General features: G+C 44.6%; 3 protein-coding genes across 21 annotated transcripts in view; 1 reads left to right on the top strand and 2 right to left on the bottom strand.

The window, feature by feature from the left end:
• The window catches only part of KASH5 (KASH domain containing 5), a 39,294-nt gene extending 36,115 nt beyond the window's left edge, over positions 1-3,179 (bottom strand). For 5 of the 18 annotated variants that reach the window (XM_084805421.1, XM_084805430.1, XM_084805422.1 and 2 more), the window contains exons 1-2: positions 3,090-3,179; positions 1,469-1,637 (exon numbers count right to left, since the gene is read on the bottom strand). In XM_084805421.1, the coding sequence (XP_084661547.1) occupies positions 1,469-1,547 (79 nt within the window). In that variant the 5' untranslated portion in view covers positions 1,548-1,637; positions 3,090-3,179. Of the gene's footprint in view, positions 1-483; positions 679-1,468; positions 1,638-2,934 lie in introns of all 18 variants that reach the window. The other 13 variants (XM_084805432.1, XM_084805433.1, XM_084805434.1 and 10 more) reach the window with 7 other exon arrangements.
• The window catches only part of TEAD2 (TEA domain transcription factor 2), a 71,935-nt gene continuing 50,083 nt past the window's right edge, over positions 2,721-24,572 (top strand). The window contains exon 1 of the mRNA XM_084805439.1: positions 2,721-2,801. The gene's annotated coding sequence lies outside the window, so the exon portion shown is untranslated. The remainder of the gene's footprint in view (positions 2,802-24,572) is intronic.
• Positions 5,305-24,572, bottom strand: part of DKKL1 (dickkopf like acrosomal protein 1) — a 54,222-nt gene continuing 34,954 nt past the window's right edge. For both annotated transcript variants that reach the window (XM_084805442.1, XM_084805441.1), the window contains exons 4-8: positions 24,402-24,491; positions 11,224-11,316; positions 10,061-10,208; positions 6,840-7,002; positions 5,305-5,940 (exon numbers count right to left, since the gene is read on the bottom strand). In XM_084805442.1, coding sequence (XP_084661568.1) covers positions 5,595-5,940; positions 6,840-7,002; positions 10,061-10,208; positions 11,224-11,316; positions 24,402-24,491 — 840 coding nt within the window. In that variant the 3' untranslated portion in view covers positions 5,305-5,594. The remainder of the gene's footprint in view (positions 5,941-6,839; positions 7,003-10,060; positions 10,209-11,223; positions 11,317-24,401; positions 24,492-24,572) is intronic.

Here is a 24,572-nt window from a genome sequence, read left to right as displayed (position 1 = left end):
TTCCTCACTCCAGCTGCAGAAAAATGAGTTGTGCTGCAGAGTTTCAAACCCTTTTTCAACAAGACAAAGAAAAAATCCTGCCTGCCTGCATGTAAAGTCATTTCAAAGCAATCGCTGTAGGCTTTTAAGCAGCAACAGATTCTGAACTTTTCTTATTTTAAATGTATAATAAAAGTGTTTTTTTCCTCTTTACTTTACAATGTATACAGGGAAACATAGGCTGCAATCCTATACACACTTACCTAGAAGTAAATCCCATTGAACCCAGTGGGATTTACTTCTGAGTAGGCATGTACAGGACTGTACTGCAAGCTATTGCAAGCCATAGCTCTGCAATTGCTAGAATAAAGCCCATCTGAACAGCAAAGCTACTGTAAATGAATTTACAGGGGGGAAATGTTTCCTCCGTTTTCCTCCAGTTCTCCCTCTTGACTCACTATATCAGACCCACAAACATTTTATTAAAGGATCCCAATAGCTCACCTTGAATTGCAACCCAGACACAGGAAGTCTGGTTTCTTGTATTATCAGCATGCACTCTCAATGGTCCCTCATTACATACCAGAAAAGAAGCCAGAAGAAAGGTTTTAAGAAATGGACCTGACTGTGTAGAAAATCTGTATCCTATCTTTCCCATTCTTTTCCCATTCTGTATTTTATTCTTATATTTTTGTGGCACTGAATTGAATAGAAAGGCAGAATAATGGGAATAGGACTAAGGAAAACACATCTATGCTGCCTCCTACAGACATTGCAACAGGCATACAGGCAACTTTCTTTAGAGTCTTGGACTAGAACCAGGGCCGGGTTCAAATCCCCATCAGGTGGGAACTCATTGGGTGATCTTGGACCCTATCTCTCAACATAACCTACCTTGTAAGATTGTTGTGGAGATAATATGACAAGAAAGAACCATGTACACTCAGTAGAATCATTATAATATTTTAGACTGGGATTGCAGCTCAAAGTAAAATATTACAAACCTGTCTTGTTGCTCTAATGCCACTATAGCCCTTACAGGGCCAGCAACTCTGCACCATAGCATCTATCCTTCGCTAAGTTTGGGGTGAGCTCTTAACATGTGAAGAAGAGCAACTTGTAGATTAGATAAAGTAAACCTCGATTTGATTAACATGTCATTTCGGCAATAATTCAGGCTTACAGTCATTTTTTATGAGTCAATCCTCTAAGTAGTGGCCTAGGTAAATCTTGCGCATAGGTCAGCAGGCCGCCTTTAGGTTGGCTAAGGGGGTTTTCCCTGCAGATTAACAGTTAGAACTGATTGGGTTCTGGGACTGAGCTCTAAGTAAATATGCATAGGATTGCAACCAAACTGTATTGTAAGATAGGTGTTCTCTTCTATGAAGTTGACTAGAGAAGAAAAAATAATTCTAGGAGCAGATGTTTCTCACAAAATATAAACTACTGCAAGACAGGCAATTTCAGGCATGACCAATACAATACTTACTTTCTGCTGACAAGAATGAAGTTAACTGTTTAACTGCTGCATTTTCAAGAGACTTGTGATAAATATCCTCCATCGTCATACAGATAAAATTCCTTCACAATCAGATCTTTGTTCCACAGAAGCAAAAAGGTATTATAAAAAGATATTATAAGATTACTTCTTTATCTACCTGCAGCAAACAAAACAGGAACATATTTCACTATCTACAAAGAAAGAAGCCTCTTTAGGTAATTATTTACTTTCATGCCCTTCGGGGAAGTTGAAGCATTAATATACTGCCTGATGACTAGTTTTGACGTTTTTCTTTGCGACCATCAAAAACATATTAGAATTATGAAAGCTCAGTTCCATTCTAGTTACTCTGTAGGCCTTATACATTTAGAATTGGAGAAATATTTGGAATAGATAAAAAGGAATCCTGCTTGATAGCAACTACATTTTCCCTCATCAGGGCCAACCCCATGATTTCCCACTATATGTACAATCAACGGCAAGCAAATATTTGCTACAGAATATGTTTTAAAGTGCACCACAATCTCAGGTGTACTTAACCATCCAGTAGTTAGGATGAAATCCATCCATACGAAAGTGCGTTTTTAGTTTGTCCAGATTATTTCAGAGTATTCAGCCTACCACTGTAAATGGTGTATTCTGTGGAGATGATGTTTGGGTGTGTGTTTTTTATCTGAGGGTGCTTTCAAACAAGGCTTTTATGGTGCCATCACCCTGCCTCATTCACAGAGGTTTACAGAGGGTCTAAATGTTGTCGTCTTCTACTTGTGACCTTCCCATATTTTCTTTCTCCTTCTTCCGTCTTTTTTCCCTAATGTAGAAAATCCACAGAGGAGATGGAAAGATGGAAGAGCTGCACAATGCCTTCCGGGTGCTAGAACTAGAAGTTTCCTGGAAGCACCATTGTGTGTGTGTGGGGGGGAAGCATATAATTCAGAGTAATATACTTGTTAGGAGTAATGTATTTGTCTTAATAGTTGTGGAAGATCAGGCTCATTTTGAAGGGAGCAATTTATTTGGGATTTTATTCATTTGGGAGGACGGAGGGAATGTTATGGTAAACACTGAGTGGAAGGGCTTTCAGAGGCTGGGGATGGAAAGGCTTGTTTTGGGATACAATCCTGAGGTGAAGGATGGGCTTTGGTGTTTCTGGGGTGGGGCGGGCCAGCTCAGTTCATAAAATCAGGGGCTGCTAACTAACCCTGATCAAGGAACAGCTTGGGCTGTTATCTGTGCGTAGGTTAATACAAAACTCAAGCGTACTATAGCAGTCAGCCTAGCAGCTGGTTATTACGGATCGGGGTTGGCACCGTTAAGAAAGGTTGGTTTATCTGTTTTTCCTAACCCATCTGGATTTATGGGTAAATCGGCACCAGTGTTAAGGACTGGGCAGAAAACAATTGAGTTAACTTTTTAAAAAGCTGCCAAGTCACGGGATGGCGTTTTAACGTTACCGTGTGAAGGCGCTAGCACGGGTTTAATGGTCACGGGGTGGATTCGTACAGGTGAGGCTGTGGGTTTTTTCTTTTTCCCTCCCCCGTACTTTGTCAAGGAGCCATGACTCATGCGAGGCTGAGGCGAGGCAGCCCCGCGCAAATGGGAGGATAACCTGGGAAAGGCGTCCCTCACTCCGGGACAAGGGGAGGCGACCCGGCCCGACCTCTCCCTCCGCGAAAGAATGGAGAAATCCCTCTGCCGTGGGAGAGGCGGTGCAAACGGCCCTTTTCTTAATAAAGAGAGAGCAAAAATGGCGGCGGCGGGCGTGTCCGCGCTTGAAAGTGTTGTTCAGGGAGACTCCAGGAGAAGGGCGGGAAAGCGCGAAAGGCGAATCACGGCGGTGGTTGGTGCTTGCTCAGCGTTCCTGGATTGGGAAACGTTTTGTTAGGCGATGGCGAAGAGGGAAATTTTTCTCAAGACTCCCTCTGCCTCATGCTCTCTGCGACTTTCTTTGCCAACTACCTTCTTCCTCACCCCTTTTCTCTGCACCCCCATCTCCTCTTTTCTTCTCCATCTCTTTGATGCAACCCTGTTCTCCCTAGCCCCCGTCTCTTATCTCCTCGTTTTCTCTGCATTTCCAGGTCTGAGTTTCTCCTCTTTTTTCTGTCTGCACTCTCATTTCTCACCCGCCTCTTTCTCTTTGCACCTTATAGCACACTACATCCCCATCTCTTACCCTGTCTCTTTGCACCCTTGTATCTCAGCTGCCCCCTATTCCTCTTTGTGTTCCATACCACTCTTTTCTCACCCCATAGTTTTTTTAGGCACCCTAATTTGTGACTTCTTCACCCTCCCCCCACTCTTTCTCTACTATTCCTTGCATGCTGAGTTTACTAACAACAACATGGCAACTGTGCATAAATCTTTCACCCGCTCTTTCATTTATAAACTGAGGAAGTCTCAGACCCAGATGGGCCATTTATCTAGCTGGCTGGAAAATGCATATAAGTCGCTTGCTTTCTAGAGCATCCATGTTGCCACCACTCTCTATTGGCTCATAACGCATAGTGAAAAATTTATCCTCTGTGAGAGCGCTTTAGAAAGCAAATAAATCCAGTAATGGACAACTGTGGATGATGCTGGGAGAAGTTTGAGTCTTGAAACAATACTTGCTGTGGCGCAGGGCCTGCATAACCAGTCAGAACCCCCTTCAGTGGAGGAGTTTGACTTGGGGAATTCACTCCCACAAGTTGTGATGATGGTTAAGGTCAGTTAGACACGTTCCAGGAAGACATCTACCAGCAGCTATTGACCATGCAAGCTAAATGGAACTTCCATCCTCAGAGAAAGTTTGATTCCTGAAAGAGTCGGGGAACATGTCCTTCTCTGCCTCATTACATGCATCTTGGCCAAAGGCAGGATTGGAACTGGGGATTTAAACTCTGATGGGCAAATGTAACTTGCGTAACCCAGTCTCTGAAGGTGATAAGTGGAGTTACTCATTCTAGGCTGTCCTCTTCCACTGAAGGAGAAGCAGGCATTCTGCCATCCCTGTACCACTTTTGATTAGCTTTGGTGGGCCCACATCTCATGACCACATACAATGCCCCTTTAGGTTTGTTGTTATACAGGCCTATTTGAGACATTCCTTTCCTTTCACTCGGCCTATTTCCCAGGGCTTTCCTCCCAACTATTTCCCCTCTTTTGACGCAAAATATGGTGATGGCCACCAAATTAGACATCTTTAAAAGGGGATTACACAAATTCATGGAAGATAAGGCTATCAATAGCTACTAGTCATGATGGCTATATATGACCTCCAGGATCAGAAGCATCATGCTTCAATATTAATACCTGGGAAGCAACATGGGGTGGGGGGTATTTTTCTCATGTCCTGCTTGTGGGCTTCCCAAAGGCATTTGGTTGGCCACTGTGGGAAATAGGATGCTGGACTACTGAGGCCTTAGTCTGACCCAGTAGGGCTCTTATGTTCTGATGTTAATTTCTCTATTACTTTAGCTTCATATCCCGAAATATGCAGGATCATTCAGCTACCCTCTCCCTGTGTAAAGCTGGTATTTTCCCCCATAGTCCCAGTCCTAGACAGATTAATTTAAGAAATGCACAAAAATAGGGAGATATACCTCAAACAAGATTTTCCTAATTTACACAGTCCCTTATAATTTGTAACGTCAATTCTCACAAAAGTAACTCATTGTAGTTTTCCCACTATTTCCTGTCTAAGATGTAGGTTAGCCTAAAGAGTATAATGAAGATGGAATTTTCAGTATTAATCCTCTCTCTGACCATAACTATTTAATAGTTCTCACTGCTGAATAATTCATCAGCACACAGCACATTGGATTATAGGACTGAGTCATAAGTATGCAGTTGTTCAAAACCAGCCTGAAGATTTATTAGAAGAGACTTTATGAAACATGATCCATGATTCTTTCTTCACTGTCAAGAATAAGAACTATGTTCTTATGTAAACAGAACAGCATTTGCACAGCCAGTGATGAATTAACAGTTTTAAGATTTGTTTGCTGTACAGAATATAGAAATCAGTGGATTATGAGGAACAATACAGAAGGAGTAAAGGAGAAAGACATGGGAGGGGGTTGAGGGTGAGGAGGAGTAACAAGCTATGCAAATCATGGGTAAAGAGCAAATGTAATTAGTAAAAGCCAGGCCCAAAGTACTGCCCCATTTCATTGGCCAATTCCTTGAGTTCCTGGAAATCTGATTGGTTGGGATCAGCCATCTCCTCCTCCCATGGCAATTGTCTCTTCTCATCATCATAGTCTTCACTCAGTCCCTTGGCTTGGCTAATGTCTTCCATGGAATAAAGGCCCCTGGGCAGGCTGAGTATTGCCAGTTGGCCATCTTGCCTGGAGTCATCATAGTAAGCGTCCTCTTTGTCCCGACGCATCAGGATCGGTTGGAAGAAAGACAGTTGTTGGCCTGGGCTGCTGATATCCACATCGTTTTCTGGCTTTTCACATGTGGAAACTGTTGTATATCTAGGAAAGAAAAGCAATATAGTGGCAAGGTTAAATGGGTTCTAGATATACAATCCTATAACATCCCATCCCAGTAAAGACAATTTGTACATTGAAAGCATCCTAACATTGAAATTATATGCAAACAAAATGTAATAATATCATAAAATGGCCTATTTTAAATTGGCCTTGTAAAATAGTGGGGTGGGAGGAAAACAGTAACATAGTTCAATTGGATAGAGAAATCAGCTGAGGGCCAAACTAGGTGTAACAAAGGACATTTGTGATTAGGATCTTCCAAGGATTCTTTTTCTTATAGTATCTGTACTTGTTCCCTGCTACTTCCCCCTACCCCACACTAGCAGCAGAGGGATTTACACTGGGAAAGAGCATGGGAAAAAAGAGTTAAACACACACTCCTAGAGCACCTCTTCCCCAACCTTCAAAGCAGGTTGGGGCTGGTAATTAGAAAAAAGAAAAGAAAGAAAACCGCAGGGGAACCTATCTCGTACCTCACATCTAGTTTAACCTTGAGTTGCTCAGCTCATTATCAAAGTCCCACCAAAGCCATTCTCAAACTTGGCATTGATCTCTTAGCAGCATTTCTGAAGGCTGATCAGATCTGGGCATTGGTAGGTCTCCAACAGCAAAGAACTTCACAACTGTGAGGTCAGCAAGACCTCACGTTCCTTTCTCGTCTGAACATGACACAAAGTGGTATTGTTAAGAGGATGCTCTCAGCCATCTTGGAGATTACAGTGGTACATTCAGAGGGTAAATGGGATTAGAGACTTTATGATGCTTCACAACAGCAGGATCTAGGCTATATTGCCAGATGCACAAGGTTATGTTTGAAGCATCCATCTCTAAAAGGGAAAAAATAACGGGGGAAATAGTGCAACAGACAGAATCTTCCTTACCTTTTAGTTCTGCACTTCAACCCCTGAGGACATGGACAGTACTGCCTAGGTTTGGCAAATGCTGCCAGGCTGCCCCAGCCCATCAGTCCAAAGAGGGTACCACTGGGGATCTGACATGCTTCCCCTTCTTTTGGATAGGGAGTGCAGGCTGGGAATGGGAGAGCTGCATTGGAGACAAGAAAAAAATAAGGAGGTTATTCATACAAAATGCATAGGGCAAAATCTACTGGAAATATCTCCCGTGCAAGCTCTACTGAAATAAATATGGCTGGTGCAGGAGTTGTTCCCAGCAGATTGCGCCTCTGGTCAATAGAGGAATATTGGCTTCACAGTAAGGAGGATCTCATCAAGGGTAGTCAGAAATATAAAATGTAGTTTGCATGGAGCTGTTGTGTTATCATTGCTATGTCATCCATTTTGCGGCACTTTGTTGATTTCTTTCATTTCCATGAGTATTCCTGGGACTCCTAGATTGCTTTCATACTGGGGCCATTTGGTGCTGCCAAGCCTTTGCTGTTTCACAATCAGCTGGAATTGCCCATGGCACTTAATATAGTGCTATATTATCTGGCAGTGCTCACCACCATGGCCAAGATCCTTCTATAATATTGTTTCAGAAGTGAGCAAAGGTTCCCTGCAACTTTAATTAGAAACACACTTCCTCCTTGCAGCTTTTGCCTCTGTAATTGCTTTCTATTCCGTGTGGCCATACTACTACTGATTAGCAAATGGACCCAGCTTCACATGAGTGGGAATAGCCTGTACGTAGATACAGCAAATGCTGCAAGCAAACATATGCAGCTGTCAGAGTTGGACACATTATGCCTGCCCCTGTCTGGGTGAAGCCATGCCTGTTGGCACCCCTAGGCATGGACCCTGCTATGGTGCACCCCTACAGCCCCCCTGGGGGAGCAAGAGGTCTTCCCACTCCATTCCACCGGAGGGGGGCTGCCCACCACAGAGGGGAGGGAAGAGGCATATAACTCTGTCCCTCAGCCTACTAAATAGCCCTTAGTTTGATACAGCAAAGCCATCAGGCAAAATTACACAGCTGTCAGAGAGCTGGACACATTGTACCTGCACCATCTGAGTGAAGCCACACCCACTAGCACCCTGAGGCATGGCCCCTGCCAGGTGCATCCTTGCAGCACCTTATGGGAGGGGTCTCTCCAGTCCTTTCCCCTGGGAGGCATGCCCCACAGCAGGGGAATAGGGAGCAGGCATAACTCTGTCCTTTGGCCTACTATCTCCCCTGGCTTCAAATTGTATGGACTGCAAAGCTGTGTGCTTGTTAGGGAAGTCTACCCCTAGTGGCTGCGGGTGGACTGCTGGCTTCAACCACATTGGACACATTTAAAGAAATTAAAATAATGCATTTTAAAAACAAAATAACCCCGAGGTGCACACCGCTAGGGTCCCCTTGGTATGCATGCCAAGTTTCACTTGTCTAGGTGTCACGGTCTTGGAGCTATGGCAGTGACAGACACACATCTTTTATTATTATATATGAACTGACTCTTTAATTCACCCTTAATTTGTCAGTTCTTCCCCTGTGGGAAGGGTAATTATTGGCTTCCTCTTGTTATTTTTCTCTTTTTTAAACCATACATGTTTGCAATTCAATGCTTTATAAAATGAAGAAAAATAATGAGAGGAAACCAGTAATTAAAGCCCCATCCCCATGGGAACAGGAACTGACTAAGGGTCAATTCAGTAATGCCATGTTCCCACTAAACAGTAAACAAATATAGGGGCAGAAGTTTCAAGGAGGAAGCTTCTAACTAGAGACACAGTAGCCCTGCAATGCCTCAGTAGTATTTTGCTGCTCCTTGCTGAACAAGCTAGTACTGCAATTGCATTTTAACTGAAAAATCGCTTTAAATGCAAGTCTGAAAAAAATTAAGAGGACAACATATAAACCACTGGAATACAACAGGTTTGCCACAACATTGTCTAGATTCTCCTTTAAAAGTGAAGGGTGGCAGTTCTAGACTGAAAAGCTAGTGTGGAAGTAACCCTGGCTAGCTACTGTTAGAATGCTAGACCTTGGTCTGATCCATCAAGACAATTCTTTGGTTTTCTGGAGGGTTTACGTATAAATTAACTTGCCTCTTTATGATCTTGATTGTCCATGCCTGCTCTTATGCTCCACTTTGAATAAATGCATTACAAACAATTGTATACCAGAAGCAGAATGAACAAACAGAGGAGGGATGAACAAGGAACTGTTTTAAAGAAAGGAGATATAAAGGGATTGTCTCTCTTCAGCCTCTTGTGCAGACATATCTTTAGAATGCAACGTGCCACAGTGCCACCTACTGAAAGAATTCTGGAACAATAATAGAAATAATGCTCTCTCAACTTCTTTCCCATTGTATCACCCTAACACCAGAGTGCACTTGATGTTAAATGAGTCACTTGGACTTGCATGAATCTTTTAAAAACTGTAAATAGCAGCCACTGAAGGGACTGACTGGAACTAAAGCTGCAAGGAGGAGGGTTAATCATCTGCTTTTGTACCATTGTCCCAATCAGTGATGACTCCAGGTTTTTGAGGGCCCATGGGCAACACCCCCCCATTGGGCTCCCTCCCTCAGTGAATCTACCTTCCCACCACCATTGTCACTGCTGTTGCTCCTCATCTTTCTCATTATTGTTTCCACTTGCTTGCTTGACAGGCAGAGAGCCAGTGAGCAAGTAGGCTGTGGCATCTACTGCTTCTCCTTCTCACCACTACCACTGTCTGGGCTAGAGCGAGAGGAAAATGAACAAGCAGGTTGCAATGGTGAAGAGAGGGAACTAGTCCAGGGAGCTCTTCTCAGTGGGGCAGGGCTGGGGTGTGGACCCTTGCCAGGTGCCCATCCATGCCTACCCTTGACACTGGGCCTAGTCCCAATTAAAATTGCTCCCCACTCTCTAAAGCTGCAGTTTGGCCTGGAAGGGAAGCTCACTTTGGCATCAATACAAGCTTCTTTTATAGACTAATATTGGCGGGAAGGGGTTGGCCAGGACCATGGCGCAGGAGGAAAAGGTTAATGACCCCCTTTCCATGCATCATGGTTCCAATCCTGAGTAGGCTCCCCAGAGGCTGCTTTAAAAAGAAAAAAATTGCACACAACTCAGGAGTGATGCATTTAACATCACATGGCGTTTGGCCCTGAGTCCAAGGCATGGAGAAGGGGGAGCATACAAGAGGTACAAGTACGATGAGCCTATCTCACAGTTGCTGGTGCTGCAACACAGTCCCTGAGCGCACTCTTCTCGGCGTGGGTCACATCTTGTTCCACTTTCCCCACGGCTCACACCGTCTGTACACTTGCCCCACACACAGAGGTAACCCAAGCAGCATTCCCCATCTTTCCAGCATATCTAGGAGTCAAAAGCAGATGAAATACCATGACAGGATGTATTCCATTCTTTAAACTCAACACTAGCACATTCCTTCATGACACAAGGTCATGACACAGGGATTTTGGACACAAGGTCATGACACAGGGATTTTGGACCTCTTCCACCCCGAAGGCCAAATTCCACTGGGGGCCGCATTTCAGTGGTGTACGGGGCAAAAGGGATGGGGCTAAAAATACCAGCATATTTTAGCTCAAAGTTCTTATTGAAAGTAACGAAGCTCTTCAAGCTTTCAGAATGGGGGGAAACTGCACAAAAGCTGGAGCTGCCCAAGGATGCCTGCTGTTGACACAGGACCTGCCAACCAGCATGCCTTGCTGCACTAAAATCAGAGGAGAGTTTGTTCTCATATTCCATTCCCCAGTGCCAGCCAATCCCAAACTGGAGTTGACACCATTTCGAAGAGAAAATGAAGCCCATATAACAAAAATTGCTTCCCCCTTCTTCAAACTGCTGTCCTAGGCAACTAAGATTGCACTGTGCTAAGATTGGCCCTGTGTTCAGAACCATCTGCTCTGTCCCTTAATGATTATCATTCTCTGCCCTACAGCTGAGTTACAACTAGGCAGTACTACTGCCCAGACATATTTCAGTTGGAGTTAAGACTAAACTTCTATCAGATAGGTGAGTGCTCTTAAATCAGGGTTTAATAAGGCTCGACTCTGACCCAGAACCTGTTTAGGATCCCAGGCAGGGCTCAACCTAGAAATATGTAATGTATTAAAGATAAGGGAGCCTTTGCACATTTGCAGAGTGCCCCTCCAGCAACACAAGTTAATCCTATCTAGGAATCACAAACAGGCATAGGATTAAAGAGAAGGGGTGATGGGATTAGATAGAATGAGAGCAGGGCCACTTGGCAGACTTGAGCCTTAGGTTCTTTCATTTTAGAATTTGAGTATCACCTTTCATGGTAGGAATAGTTAGTTCCCAGTGATAGTTCCAGCAAACCAACAGTAAAGCTGAGTGTACTCACCATATCTTTGGCCCTGCACTGCTTGCACCTGGAAGCAAAGAGAGTCGTAAAGCAGAACTGGTCCTTTTGGCAGTCATTGTCACTCACACATTCCTGTTGGAGAGGAAGGACACACTTTAAATGGGAAATGGCTGAAATTCAAGTAGACTCTCTATGTGCAAAGGTTGACTGCAAAGGAAACTGGGTGGGATTGACAATTGCGTTGCTTGCTGGGTGAACTGCCCGAGTTATGGAGCTCCTGCTTATGCTAATGAGCACACTTGTCTGATTGGTTGGCATGAGTGTCCTGTAGCCTGATTGGATGGAACTCACTATATCACTGAAGGTCGCAGTCAGGACACTTCCTGTGTGGGCTGTATGTGATTCCTGCTGTTAGGTAGGAGTTCTCACCTCCTTATTGAGGAAGCTGATATTGGTCCAAGTCATTCCATGTCTTCCTTTGGATGAATCCTATATCCACTTATCTGGGAGTCAGCCCCATTGAACTGAATGGGGCTTGCTTCTGAATTATGTATTTATTTACTTGACATATTTCTTGGTCACCTTTCAAGGCAGAAGCCCTCCCAATGTGGCATACAATAATAAAATACATAATAAAAACTCATATGGAAAAAGTAATAAAAATGCATTTAAGCAGCAATAAAAACAGCAGGAAAAAACAGCAAAAAACACAATGAAAACAGCAATAAAAACAGCAACAGTATTTATTCATTCATTCATTTCATTTCTATACCGCCCAATAGCTGAAGCTCTCTGGGCGGTTCACAAAAATTAAAACCAAACAGCACACAATAAAACAATTTAAAATATATAGAACATTAAAACCACAATATAACAATACAACCACAATAAAAGCTAGCAGCAGTGCAGGAGTTTAAAATACAGATTTAAAACAGCAAAGCTAAAAGTTTAGAAAGCTAAAATGCCTGGGAAAATAAAAAGGTCTTCACCTGGCGGTGAAAGGAATACAATGTAGGTGCCAGGCGAACCTCACTAGGGAGCTCATTCCAAAGCCAGGGTGCCACAGCAGAAAAAGCCCTCCTCCTACTAGCCACCCGCCCAAGTATCAATCATATCAGGGGAGGCTAAAGTAAAATAGTACGTTTTCAGGATCTTCTTAAAAGCCTGCAATGATGGGGTATGGTTGACCCCCAATTGCAACTTTTTCCAGAGGTGTGGGGCAGTGCGGAAAAGGCCCTCTCTCATGAGGTTACCCACTTAACTGCTCTCACAGGTGAAAAGATTAAGAGGGCTTCTCTTGTTGAATAGACATGCATAGGATTGTGCTCTTATGTGACTTTCAAGGGGGATTAGACAAAGTGAATAGCTCCATCAATGGCTGACTTGACAACTAGATCGAATGTCCATGTTCAAAGGCAGGGTGCCTCTTAATACTAGTTTTGAGAGAAAGAGGGAAAATGGTGGAAAAAGGCTACTACCGTCAAACCTTACTTGTGGGCCAGCTACTGCAGAAGATGGGATGCTATACTACATGGACTTTCAGACTGATCTAGCAGAGCTCTTCTTACATTTACAAGTTGGTGGGGGTAAGGATGGGAGGAAGGAGACACTCAGCCAAGACGCTCACATTCTCAGCATCTTCCACCTCACCTGAGGGCAGCAGGCTGGCTTAGGGGATGCAGGGCAGGTTGCCTGGAACACACAGCTCTGTCTTCCAATAGAGGGGAACAGCCAGAGGGCTGCTGCTGCCACCCCCTCCACATCACCCAGCATCTGCTGCTTGATGTGACCACCTCATTCTGCCTAATGGTAGAGCTGGCCCTGCACAGACTGCTCCGTGTGTAAGAGGGGGGAATAAAGCGTCCTTTCTTTCAGAATATGATTGGGTATTGTAAAGTTTTAGTATCTATTATTACCAAATGCATATTGAAGCACACCAGTTCAGCCTCCCTATTCCCACCTACTTCCTGCTCCCGGCAGGAGAAAACAAGAAAAGCCTCGAGTTGTTTATGGAACATCTTTATTTGCTCTTGTAGCTAAATTCACCCAGTCAACTTGCTGTTTTCTGGACTGGTGATCACCCACTTTAACTGCTGTTATTTAATTTAGCTGGCAGGGTACCCTTTTGAGCTTTACATTCTTATGTTGAGATGATTCTGCATATTTTGATTTAAATATTTCATTTGTATTTAGTAACGGAGTGTTGCTTTTATCCTACATTCTGATGGCCTATTATACTAATCAATGACCTTGTACCTGGTGGAAAATTTGTGTTACCTGCTGTCACAGCATCCAAAGCCTCAAGCCTCTTTTCACATTCACTCTATCTGCCAAGGACCCTGTCCTTCCATCACAGCTTCAAGACAGCTGGCTCACAGGTTAGTGGTTTCCTGAGGTTGATCCTGTCTCCATGAATTTACACTTCCTAAACTTACTTCCATGAACGAAACAGTGTGTTACATTTCACCATCCTGACTTATTTATTTGATTTATACCGCACCTTTCCACCAAGGAAATGGCGCTTAAGGCCACTGACAATAATAATACCCAAAATTTAAAATAAAAACTTCGTTAAAACAATAATAAAACAAATACATCAAAACTCAATTTAAAACACAACAGTAACAGAATAAAAACAGCACCCAACCCAACAGACCAGTTTACATGGCAATGGTCTGCTTGAATAAAATGTCTTCCTGCCAGCAGGACAGCAGAGAGCCGATCTAGCTTCCCCTGCCAGTGAGATTTGCAGTCTGGGAGCCGCCACTGAGAAGGCCCTTTCTCATGTTCCCACCAACTGTGCCTCTGATGGAGGTGGTAGCAAGAGAAGGGACTTCCCTGAAGATCTTAAAACCCAGGCAGGCTTATATGGGAGAAAGCAGTCTTTCAGGTAGCCTGGTCCCAAGTCTCCGTGAGAAACCTGAAAAAGCCCAGGACCCTGCCACAGGAACAGGTTTATCTCCAACTGATTTATAATAGATCAGCAAGGGTTTTTGATTCCCAATGGTTGAACCAAAATAATAACATAAAGCCTTTTTTTCCTCCTAAATTTGGATGCTGAAATCAAGAAAGATAGGGGGAAACAGGAGTGAATGTGAGTATGAAAGGGTTTGTGTGTCAAGCTTCTGTTCCAGGTATGAAAATAAGCATGTGCTCAGAGGTACTTTATCCCTCAGTTCTAGGTCTTCCTTCCTGAGGCTTTATTTTACACTTGGCTCCAGTTGGTAGACCTCAAGATTCTAGTTTAAAACAAAGTAGATCCTGCAAGCGTAAAATTTGACCACCCCTGCCCTAGCTGATGGGTCACTTACTTTCCTCTCTATCTGCCATGGCTCCCCAGAACACATCATAAAACTGGACAGCTTTTTAACCACTTTTGTTTTTCCTGGGGAAGCTCTGCCTGTTCCCCTCCAGACCCGAATCCACAGTGGTCTACTGGTAAATGTTGAAGTGCATAGCTATGCCCCCAATTAAAGTCCAGAAATGCAGGCAGCTGTGGTGATCCACATCAACAAATCAGTTCCAGCAGTTTTAATCTCTACCTGGAGCAGGTCTTTTGTCAAGCTGAACTGCCCTTTCCAGAGCAAGCCACCACAAAACACCTTGCATTACAACAGAGAACAATACATGGTTGTTGGGAAAATCCATTCCACCTCCCCCCACCTACTGTGAGTATTGCAGCTATGCTTAGAGGGAACAGGGAAGTCTGAGGGGGCTGGCAAGTGAGGTCCGCATCCCTGCTAAGAAAAAGGTGCTAGTGCTGTGTCCCTACAAGCTCTGGCTGAACTACACCACGGGGAATCCATTCCACTGGCATGCAGAAGAATGCGATTCACTCATCTGGAATCCACTGAAACTAATTTTAGGATCTCTATCAAGTGGAAGGAGTAGTTAGAATACACTGATAGTTTTATTTTAAATACAGCCTCTTATTTCCCTGCTCGCTTTACTTTGAACCATTTAATAAAGTATCTAGAATTAGAAGCTGGTGGTGGACTCAGACTGCAGGTGACTCAGGATCTGTCTCACTCACATGTCCATGCTGTAGATTTATAAGGAGAAGTGAACAGAAATCTAGCTGGCGGTGACCAGTGGGCTTCAGAAGCATGACTTCTTTACACTCAAGAAGTCCCATAGCTAGGGTGGCCAGTTATGCAACGTGGGGGGAAAAGAGAACACAGACCTGCACAAAATTTGCATGTGCAAATTGAGAAATAATTACTATAATATAAACCAGGAGTGAGTAACTTTTTGGCCATGGGGGTTGCATGCAGTGCTGGGTCGGGAGCTCCACATGCAGAAGCATACACACTCTTCCCACCCCTCCACCTGGTTTAAACCTCCCCTCCCTGCCTGCTGTGATCAGGGGATGGGATTGCCAGGGTGGGAAAGTTAAAAGCCTCTCCCCCCACCCGGATCCTGATCCAGATTGCTGAGAGGGGGTGAAGTTAACGCTTCTCTCCCCCCACTCCCAGCTCTCAGTGATCCTAAGCCGGATCACTGTTTCCTGCTGCTATTAGCAACAACAAAACAGCAGTTTCTGCATTGGGATTGGTGGGAGGGGGGTCAGGGTAAAGCCTCTCCCTCCACCCAGCAACTATCCCATCCAGATTGCATCGGGATATTGGCAGCAGGGAAACAGCTATCTGTTCTCCTCCCACCAGTAATGGCTGATCAGCTGGGTGGTGGGGGAAAGTGGGCAGGGCAACCTGGAGGCTCCACATGTGGCCCCGTGGGCTGCAGATTACCCATCTGTGCTACAAAGAGAATCACAATAAATCTCACCCTAGTGGGAAAGACTGTGACCCATCTGCTGTCCAGGAGCCAACGCCTGATGGGTAGCTTCAAGGCCCCTGCCTCTCTCCCTCCTTTTGGTTCTTTATCTTTAATCTGGACTTTTCCTTTAAATAGAGGACACCTTCAAATAGAGGACTGTCTTCTAACAGTCCTTCAGGTAGAGGACTGTCAGGTAGAGGACTGTAGGACACCTGGCCACTATACGTAGCTCTGAAGTGCCTTCAGCTTCAAAGCCAGGGAGATCATGGAGACTGGTTATTAAAGAGCTCCATCTCCCTTGGGAACACCTCCGCGTTTGTCACACCTTGGCACATAATATCTATTGCCTAAGCACAGACAGACTGTAACGCAACCACCCAGCTTCAAGGCTTAGCCAACCACTTTGCAGCTACCTGTCATGCCCCCAGAAGAGGAATCCCCTTCAGGGGAGGAAGTAGAGCTCCCAGCAACAAATGACACTGAGGAGCAGCCCATGTGTGAAGGCCAGGAGGAGCCTGGGCCCTTTGGGGAGATGGCTGAGGATCCATTCCCAAGAGAAGGGGAACTCTGCCTGAGACAGAGGGTGAGCAGCTACTTATCCCTACCCCCAAACGTGGGGGTGTCTCAAGAGGCAGGCCAGAAGACCCCCTGCGAGGAGCAGTGCCCATGTGCAAAGGAAGGCTCCTCATGAGTAAAGGACTCCTTGTAAGTAGGGCATTCCTCTCAAGGAGGACTTCTTCCAGAAGCCTCTGATGTGCTGTTTGCAGCTGAATCCTGGGTGGGTCTCTGGAAGCTCCAGCTTATAAATTCTCAGCTGAGAGCTGCTGCTTACTGGGATAACACCTTGTTTCAGTTCCCAGTACCTTGAAATTGTGCTTCTCCCTTGGACTGATCTCTCATGTTGCTGACTTCTGATAAAACCCTACTTTTGGACTGCCCTGTTTTCCTGGACTGGTGATACTGTGCTTTGGCCTTTGTTTTGCTTACTGACTTTGCTAATCGGATTGGCCCCTTGTTCGCCCAGCCATAGCAGGACAACAAGAGGAAAGAACTGGAAAGGCTGCATGTTTCCTGCCCCCTTCCTTCCCCTCTCAACACCAGAGGCATTCCAGTTTGTTTTCTAGGTGTCAGTATTTCTGAAAAGCAGCAGGCACAACTTAGTCAGCAAAAAGCACGCTGAAGCCCCCCACTGATTTCAGCAGAAAAGTGAAGCGTGCACTTAAAACAACTCCCATTGAAACCAATGGGATGTAAACATGTTTGGTTGGATTGTGCCCAGAATATGTGGGTCTTATGCACAGCCCTGCTTATAGTTCCATTCTTTTTTGTAGCTCCTGGGCCAGTGGCAAGATAGCAGTTAGGGGGCTGGAAGAACTATACATAGTGTTCCCTCCCCTTCAAGGCCCTTCTCCAAACTCTGCCTTTTCCATGTAGCCTTTGGCTTATCCTCTTAATCCTCCCTCCCAACTGTAACTGAGCTTTAAACAAAGTCTGTACTGCAAATCTCATGGCCTTAACATCTAGCCTAATTGTTGGCCTTTTCTGTTTCCTCCCCGATCCCCTGCTTCTTATACTACCTAGCCTGATGAAGAGTTCTGAAGAACTTGAAAACTTCCAGTTCTTTTGTGGCATTTTGGTTGGTCCCAATAAAGATACTGCCTAACTGGATTTTTTGCAGAGGAGGGATGTTTTACTCATGGCCCAGCACAGCTTCTTAAAAAAAAAAGCCTTAAGTATATCATGACATTTGCCGACATTCTTCCCTCCCCCTGTTATTTCCCCACCCAAACTTGTTCCAATAAGGTGCGGGTAGAGAGGTATCCCAAATGCATTTTACACTGAACTTACACAGAAGCAGACCTACAACATAGTCCTCTCACAACATTGCTGTCTACTGTCACCTGCATAATATTTCCAAATTTCAGCCTCCTACCACTTACTGACCAGGTCCACATGATGATCAGTGCAGCTCGTCATGGGTTATTCAAGCCGTGGCAACCATAAGCTCCATCCTAAAAATTCAAGGCAAAACTGTGGCTTGTTGTATCATCTGAAGCTGGCAGGGGTGGGTTGTACAACGGTTAAACAACCCTTGCAGAACCCATGGTCTGTTTTAGGGCTATGCGAGGCTTGTTTAACCCTCGCACAAACAACCGTTGCTGGGTTAAGACGATACAACAAGCCACAGTTGAGGCTTGAATATTCAAAATGGCCACTGGCACATGTAACAATTCACAATGGCTTAAATAAGTCACAGTGGGTTGTTAGATCATCTGAACAGCCTCACTGTTTTCTTTCTGGGGGGCAACCCAACATGGTGCATAAAGTATCCCCAGAATCTATTGATTTTGCCACTGGGGTGTCTTTATGTCCCCCAAACTGTGGAACATCCTCAGGTATAAAAACGTCCCAAGGCTTTTTCTAAAGAGACTGGTCTAGGCAAGCAGGCCTAAGTACTCTGGACATCAGTAGGTTGGCACAAGCCATGGGATTTCATCAGGAAACATTTACCTCACCAGACAGTTTTATTACAGGGCTTGAAAAATGTCCCCAAAGACAAAAAAAGTTAGTTCTTAGTAATAATAAAATTTTACTTAGTAATTATAAAATGTTAATAATAAAATAATAAAAAATTCCTTCTTCTGGAAAGGACTGCCTGAACAAGAACGACGAATACATGGAGTAGGCTTTGCTATTAAAAATGTTCTTATGAAGCTCTTGTCAGAAGTTCCTACTGGCATTAATGAACGACTCTCAACCCTTCGAATAAAACTCTCCAAAAACCAGCAGGCAACTATTTTAAGTGCCTGTGCACCAACATTAGATGCTGATGAAGACATCAAAGAAAATTTTTACTCCCAGCTGGACACCATCTTATCAGAGATACCTAAGGACGACAAAATTATCCTCCTGGGCAATTTCAATGCAAGAGTTGGGCATGGTTTTGATTTGTGGCCGGGGATCATTGGGAAAGAAGGAGTCGGCAATAGCAACCAGAATGGAATTTTACTTCTGACTAAATGTGCAGAGCATAATCTTGTTATTACCAACACACTCTTTCGCCAGAAAAATAAATTTAAAACATCATGGAAGCATCCTCAGTCAAAACACTGGCATCTCCTAGACTATGTAATTGTCCATGCCAGAGATTGTTGTGATGTACTCCTCACTAGAGCCATGACGAGTGCTGACGACTGTTGGACAGGCCACCAATTAATTCGTTCTACGATGGCCATTAAGATTGTCCCTCAATGTAGGCTCCAAGGAAGAAAACTAAGACGTAAAATCAACCCAGGCCCTTCAAGATCCTATTAAGCGCGCTTGCTTTCAAGCAACTCTCAAGGAACATCTGTCTATGGAAACCCCTGAAAATGTCGAGGAACACTGGAATAAATTGAAGACCTCCATTATCGCAGCCTGTGAACAAACTGTCGGATACCAAACTAAGAAACATCAGGATTGGTTTGATGAGAATGATAGGGAGATTGAACATATTATTGATAAGAAAAGGAAAGTCTTCCAAATATGGCAAAAAGACATCAACTGTGCCGCTAAGAAAAAAATCCACACCAGTGCAAAGGCTGAGGTCCAAAGAAGAACTAGAGAACTTAAGAACACCTGGATAAAGAAAGCTCAAGAAATCCAGCATCTTGCAGATGTCCATGATCCACAGGGCTTTTTTAATGCCACAAAGGCCATCTATGGACCAACAAATCATGGTACAAACCCCTTACGCTCAAAAGATGGTGCCAAACTTCTAAAGGAGTCTGTTGCACTGCGTTGGAAAGAGCATTATCACAACCTCCTTAACCGTAACTCTACTGTGGCTGATGAGGTCTTCTCGCAAATCCCACAGAAACAAACCAGAGATGAGCTTGTAGTATTCCCTAGTTTGGAGGAAGTCAGTAAAGTCATCAACCACATGAAAAATAACAAAGCTAGTGGACCCGATGGGATCCCTGCTGAAGTCTTTAAAGAAGGTGGGCCTGAAGCTACACAACAGCTTCACAAGCTCATTGAAAAAATCTGGATGAGGGAGGAGATCCCAGCAGACTTCAGAGATGCCATAATTATCACTCTCTTCAAAAAGGGTGATAGAACAGATTGTGGAAACTATCGAGGCATCTTCCTTCTAGCTACAGCAGGCAAAATCCTGGCAAGGATCCTTGCAGATCGCCTTCTACCTATCTCAGAAGATATCCTCACTGAATCCCAAAATGGCTTCCGCCCCTCCAAGGGGACAGTGGATATGATCTTCACCACACGACAGCTCCAAGAAAAATGCAGGGAGCAAAACCAACCTTTGTACATGGCATTTATTGATCTGACTAAAGCCTTCGACACTGTAAATCGAACTGCTCTCTGGACCATCCCTCTGAAAACTGGGTGTCCTAATAAATTTGTGAACATCTTGCAGCTCCTCCATGATGACATGACGGCCACAATCTTGGATAACAACGGCTCTCAAAGTGATCCATTTAAAGTGGGATCAGGCATTAAACAGGGATGCATCATTGCTCCAACCTTATTCGTTATCTTTATGGCTATGATTCTACACCTTGTTGAAGGGAAACTTCCCACTGGTGTAGAAATCATATTTCGAACAGATGGAAAACTTCTTAATCTCAGTAGGCTGAAAGCAAAAAGTAAGGTAATTACAACCTCTGTCACAGAACTTCAATATGCTGATGATAATGTAATCTGTGCACATTCAGAGGAAGATCTCCAAACTATCCTAAACATCTTCGCAGAAGCATATGAAAAGCTCGGCCTCTCGCTTGACATCAAAAAAACCAAAGTGCTTTACCAGCAAGCACAAACCAATCCCTCTGTAGCACCATCAATCCAGTTTAACGGTGTGATGCTGGAAAATGTTGGTCACTTTTCTTATTTTGGCAGCCATCTCTCCACAAAAGCCGACATTGATGCTGAAATTCAGCATCGCTTGTGCTCTGCAAGTGTAGCATTCTCCCGAATGAAGAGTAGAGTGTTTGAGGATCGGGACATTCGCAGGGAGACTAAAATGCTTGTTTACAAAGCCATTGTACTACCAACCTTGCTGTACGGCTGTGAAACATGGACCATCTATAAACACCACTTCCAGCTTCTCAAAAGATTCCGTCAACACTGCCTCCAAAAAATTCTGCAAATTACTTGGGAAAAAAGACGGACTAATGTCAGCATACTGGAAGAAGCAAAGACCACCAGTGTTGAAACAGTGATTCTCCAACATCAACTTCGCTGGACCGGCCATGTTGTTCAAATGCCTGATCATCGTCTCCCAAAGCAGCTACTTTATTCCCAACTTATGAATGGAAAAGGGAATATTGGTGGACAGCAAAAGAGATTTAAAGATGTTCTCAAAGCTAATCTAAAAAAATGTAACATAAGCATTGAGACCTGGGAAGCTCTAACCCATGAGTATTCCAACTGGAGGTCAGCCTATATTAAAGGCGCTATAGACTCTGAAGAAGCATGAGTACAGGGCGAAAGGGAGAAACAAGCTCAACGGAAGGTACATCAAGCAAACCCTCATCGTGACCGCCTTCCACTTGGAAACCTATGTCCTCGCTGTGGGAGGCTGTGTGGATCCAGAATTGGCCTTCACAGCCCTCTGCAGACCCACTGTTAAGACTCTACCCTTGGAAGACAATCTTACTCGGTCACGAGTGATCTCCATGATGATGATGATTACTGATACCACAGACACACAGTTGTTCATGGGGGATTCTACCACCCCATTGGAAAAATCGCTTGATGCAGTAAAATACCCCCCAAAACACGCCTGTGTATATTTCTTTACGAATTCTGCATAAGCAGAAACCTAATTTTGTTGCCTGTGCAAGGTGCTATGTGCACTAATGGCACAACAAAAATAAAAACATAAACAACTATACACTATATTCAAAACAAGTAGAATCCTGATTCTATAATTTAACTAAAATACAATTACAAATTGCCCATCTTTGGCGTTTTGTTTTGAAAGTGAATTACTTTTATTTCAAGGCTTTGAGAGAAACAATTGTCCCCATTTTGTAGAATTCCCCCCCACCCTCACCCTATGGATGTGGCAGAGGAAACTGGGACATTCTCCCCAGAGCAGTGAGGTTTCCCTCATCCCTTATATTTTCTTCCGCCAGAGGAAAAAGAAGTGACGCTTTCGTGGTACAATTGTGCGGTTCAAGGTGACCAGCCGAGCCTTCTTCTTGGTGGGATGGGGGGCTGTTAAAAGCCCATTCCTAATGGCCAGCAACCTGTGCCTCCTATCACTGACTGGCTCTTCCTTCACCCAGTTAGGTTCAGCCATCTCCTCACTCTTAAGATGCTGAGGCAAACGAAAGATCAGAAAAGTCAGCCGAGGCTTTGGCTGGGGGAGACCCAAGTTGAAGAACCTGAGCCCGGTGCTCTGTCTGTCTGCCTCAAGACTTTTTTCTTCCTGACTAGTCACTTGCTTTGTCTCCTGGAAAGATACAGATAAAATTCAATGGAGGAGGGGGGAAATATTACCTCTGTAATTTGTGTGAATCAATCGGAGAAGAACGTATGCTTAGAACGGGGAGTGGGGAGGGAGGGGTGTCTGGGATCCAGATTCCTTAGTTCTATGGGAGAGGAAGGCAGAGGTCAGAGGAAGTGAACGAGGAATTCCCAGAATAGGGAAAGATGAATCTACTGGATTAGGAGGGAAGAGGATGGGACTCATGAGTTACAGTTTTAGAAAAGGATTGGACAAATTAATGGAGTGTAAAGGTCTAATGTAGTAACCAGGATCACTGAATGGAACTGCCATATTCAGTGGCAATATACCTCAGGATCTAATGCTGGGGAGGGGACAGATAGCAAGGGAGGTTGCTGCCTTCAGACCCTAAGAACATAAGAAGAACTATGCAGGATCAAATCAAGGGTCCATCAAGTCCAGCATTCTGTTCTCACGGTCGCCAACCATGTGCCTGTGGAAGCCCACAAATAGGATATGGGTGCAATAGCACCCTCCTGCTTATGTTCCCCAGCAACTTGTGTACATGGGCATTCTGCCTCAGATACTGGAGATAACTTATAGCCATCAGGACAAATAGTTGCCTATAAACTTCTCAAGGCTTCTGGCTGCCCATTGCTGGAAACAAAACACTCCAGCAAGGCTCTATTTATGTTAACCCATGTGTGGGAAGTGTGTGGGAAGTGGTTAGGGCAGTCTTTTCCAATCTGGCGCCCTCCAGATGTGTTGGACAAGAAGCCCCAAGCTGTGGGATGATGGGAGTTGTAGTCCAACACACTTGGAGGACAGCACATAGGGGAAAGCTGAGTTCAGGGAATAATGCCTCAGTGGGTCAGAGCAGGAGAAATACAGGATCCTCCTAGGGTTCTCTGAGAGGAAAGTGCAGTCTAGTAAAAACAGTGTGTACTGGCTGTTCCCTCCGCCCCAGGGTGTGTGTCTCAGGAACAGACCGGGAACATCTGGTCCAGCCTGTTAGACCTCCCCATCTCCGCTCACATCCCTCTGGTTAGTGTTCTAATTCAGGTTCTGATTTTGGAGGGGAATTGTTACCCTATTAAAGAGGTATGTAGGGTCAAGTTTGACATGGTTCTAAATGTGTCTTTGAATCCCATGACTGGGGATCTAGTCTCTTTTCCCTTTCTTAAAATTAACAAAAGCTGCAGAGAGTGGGTGGGAGCCCTGATCCAGATCCGTATCATCAGGTGGGGGAGAGAGGGAGGGTGGACTTTCTTGCTAATATCTTCCCCCACCCGGCAAAGCTGCTAATTGCAAGAAATAGTAGTGGGCAGTGGGGAGCAAACAGCAGCTTCAGGGGGCAATTTTCAGTGGAAAGTAACACAGGGGAAAGGGTTAACCCCACTGATCCAGATCAGGGCTTCCTGTGACTGCTCTTGATTACAAAAACAAACAAACAGAAGGCATCTAGGAAGATCCTAACCAGGGGACTCAAAGATACGTTTAGCATCACATGTTATTTGACCCTAACATCCCTGCAATAGTTCTTGCAACGTCTGGATGAGCATATTGGGGAACAACTTTCCCTGCAGTCTTGCTGCTCAAAGCAGCAGAGCAGGCTGGGAGGGCTTACTCACCAACAGATCTGCTCACTAAGTTGGCACGCCCGCTTGCCGCTTGAAACAACACACAGAACAAATTCTAGAACAGGGGTGGGGAACATGTGGCCCTCCATATGTTGCTGGACTATAACTCTCAACATCCCTCACCAGTGGCTATGCTGGCCAGGGCTGATGGGGGTTGCAGTCCAAGAACATCTGGACAGCCTTGTGTTTCCTATCTCTGTTGTAGAACCTAACATATAGCCCCCCCCCCCCATACACACACACACACACACACACACACGGAGAGAGAGAAATTGGGTAACATGCACAGCCTAAATCTGGCTGGCAAAAGATGAACAGGTCCATCAGCCTCCTGCATGCACACTGACCTTCTCCTCATCTGGGTGGGCGTCTCCCTGTTCGATAGAGGTCACTGTTTTATCTGAAAACACCATATCACCTGTATGGTTATCAGTCACCTGCAGATATTGACAGAACATGAGGTTAAGTGGGAGCTGTGGAACATGAGAATGAGCATTTGGAGTCTTAGGTTCAATTAA

This window comes from Heloderma suspectum, chromosome 6 (assembly GCF_057233095.1).
Source record: "Heloderma suspectum isolate Gila_16-S chromosome 6, 16-S_ref, whole genome shotgun sequence".
NCBI lineage: Eukaryota > Metazoa > Chordata > Lepidosauria > Squamata > Helodermatidae > Heloderma > Heloderma suspectum.
The sequence above is the reverse complement of the archived record's forward strand: the minus strand, read 5'-3'. Positions and strand labels throughout refer to the sequence as shown.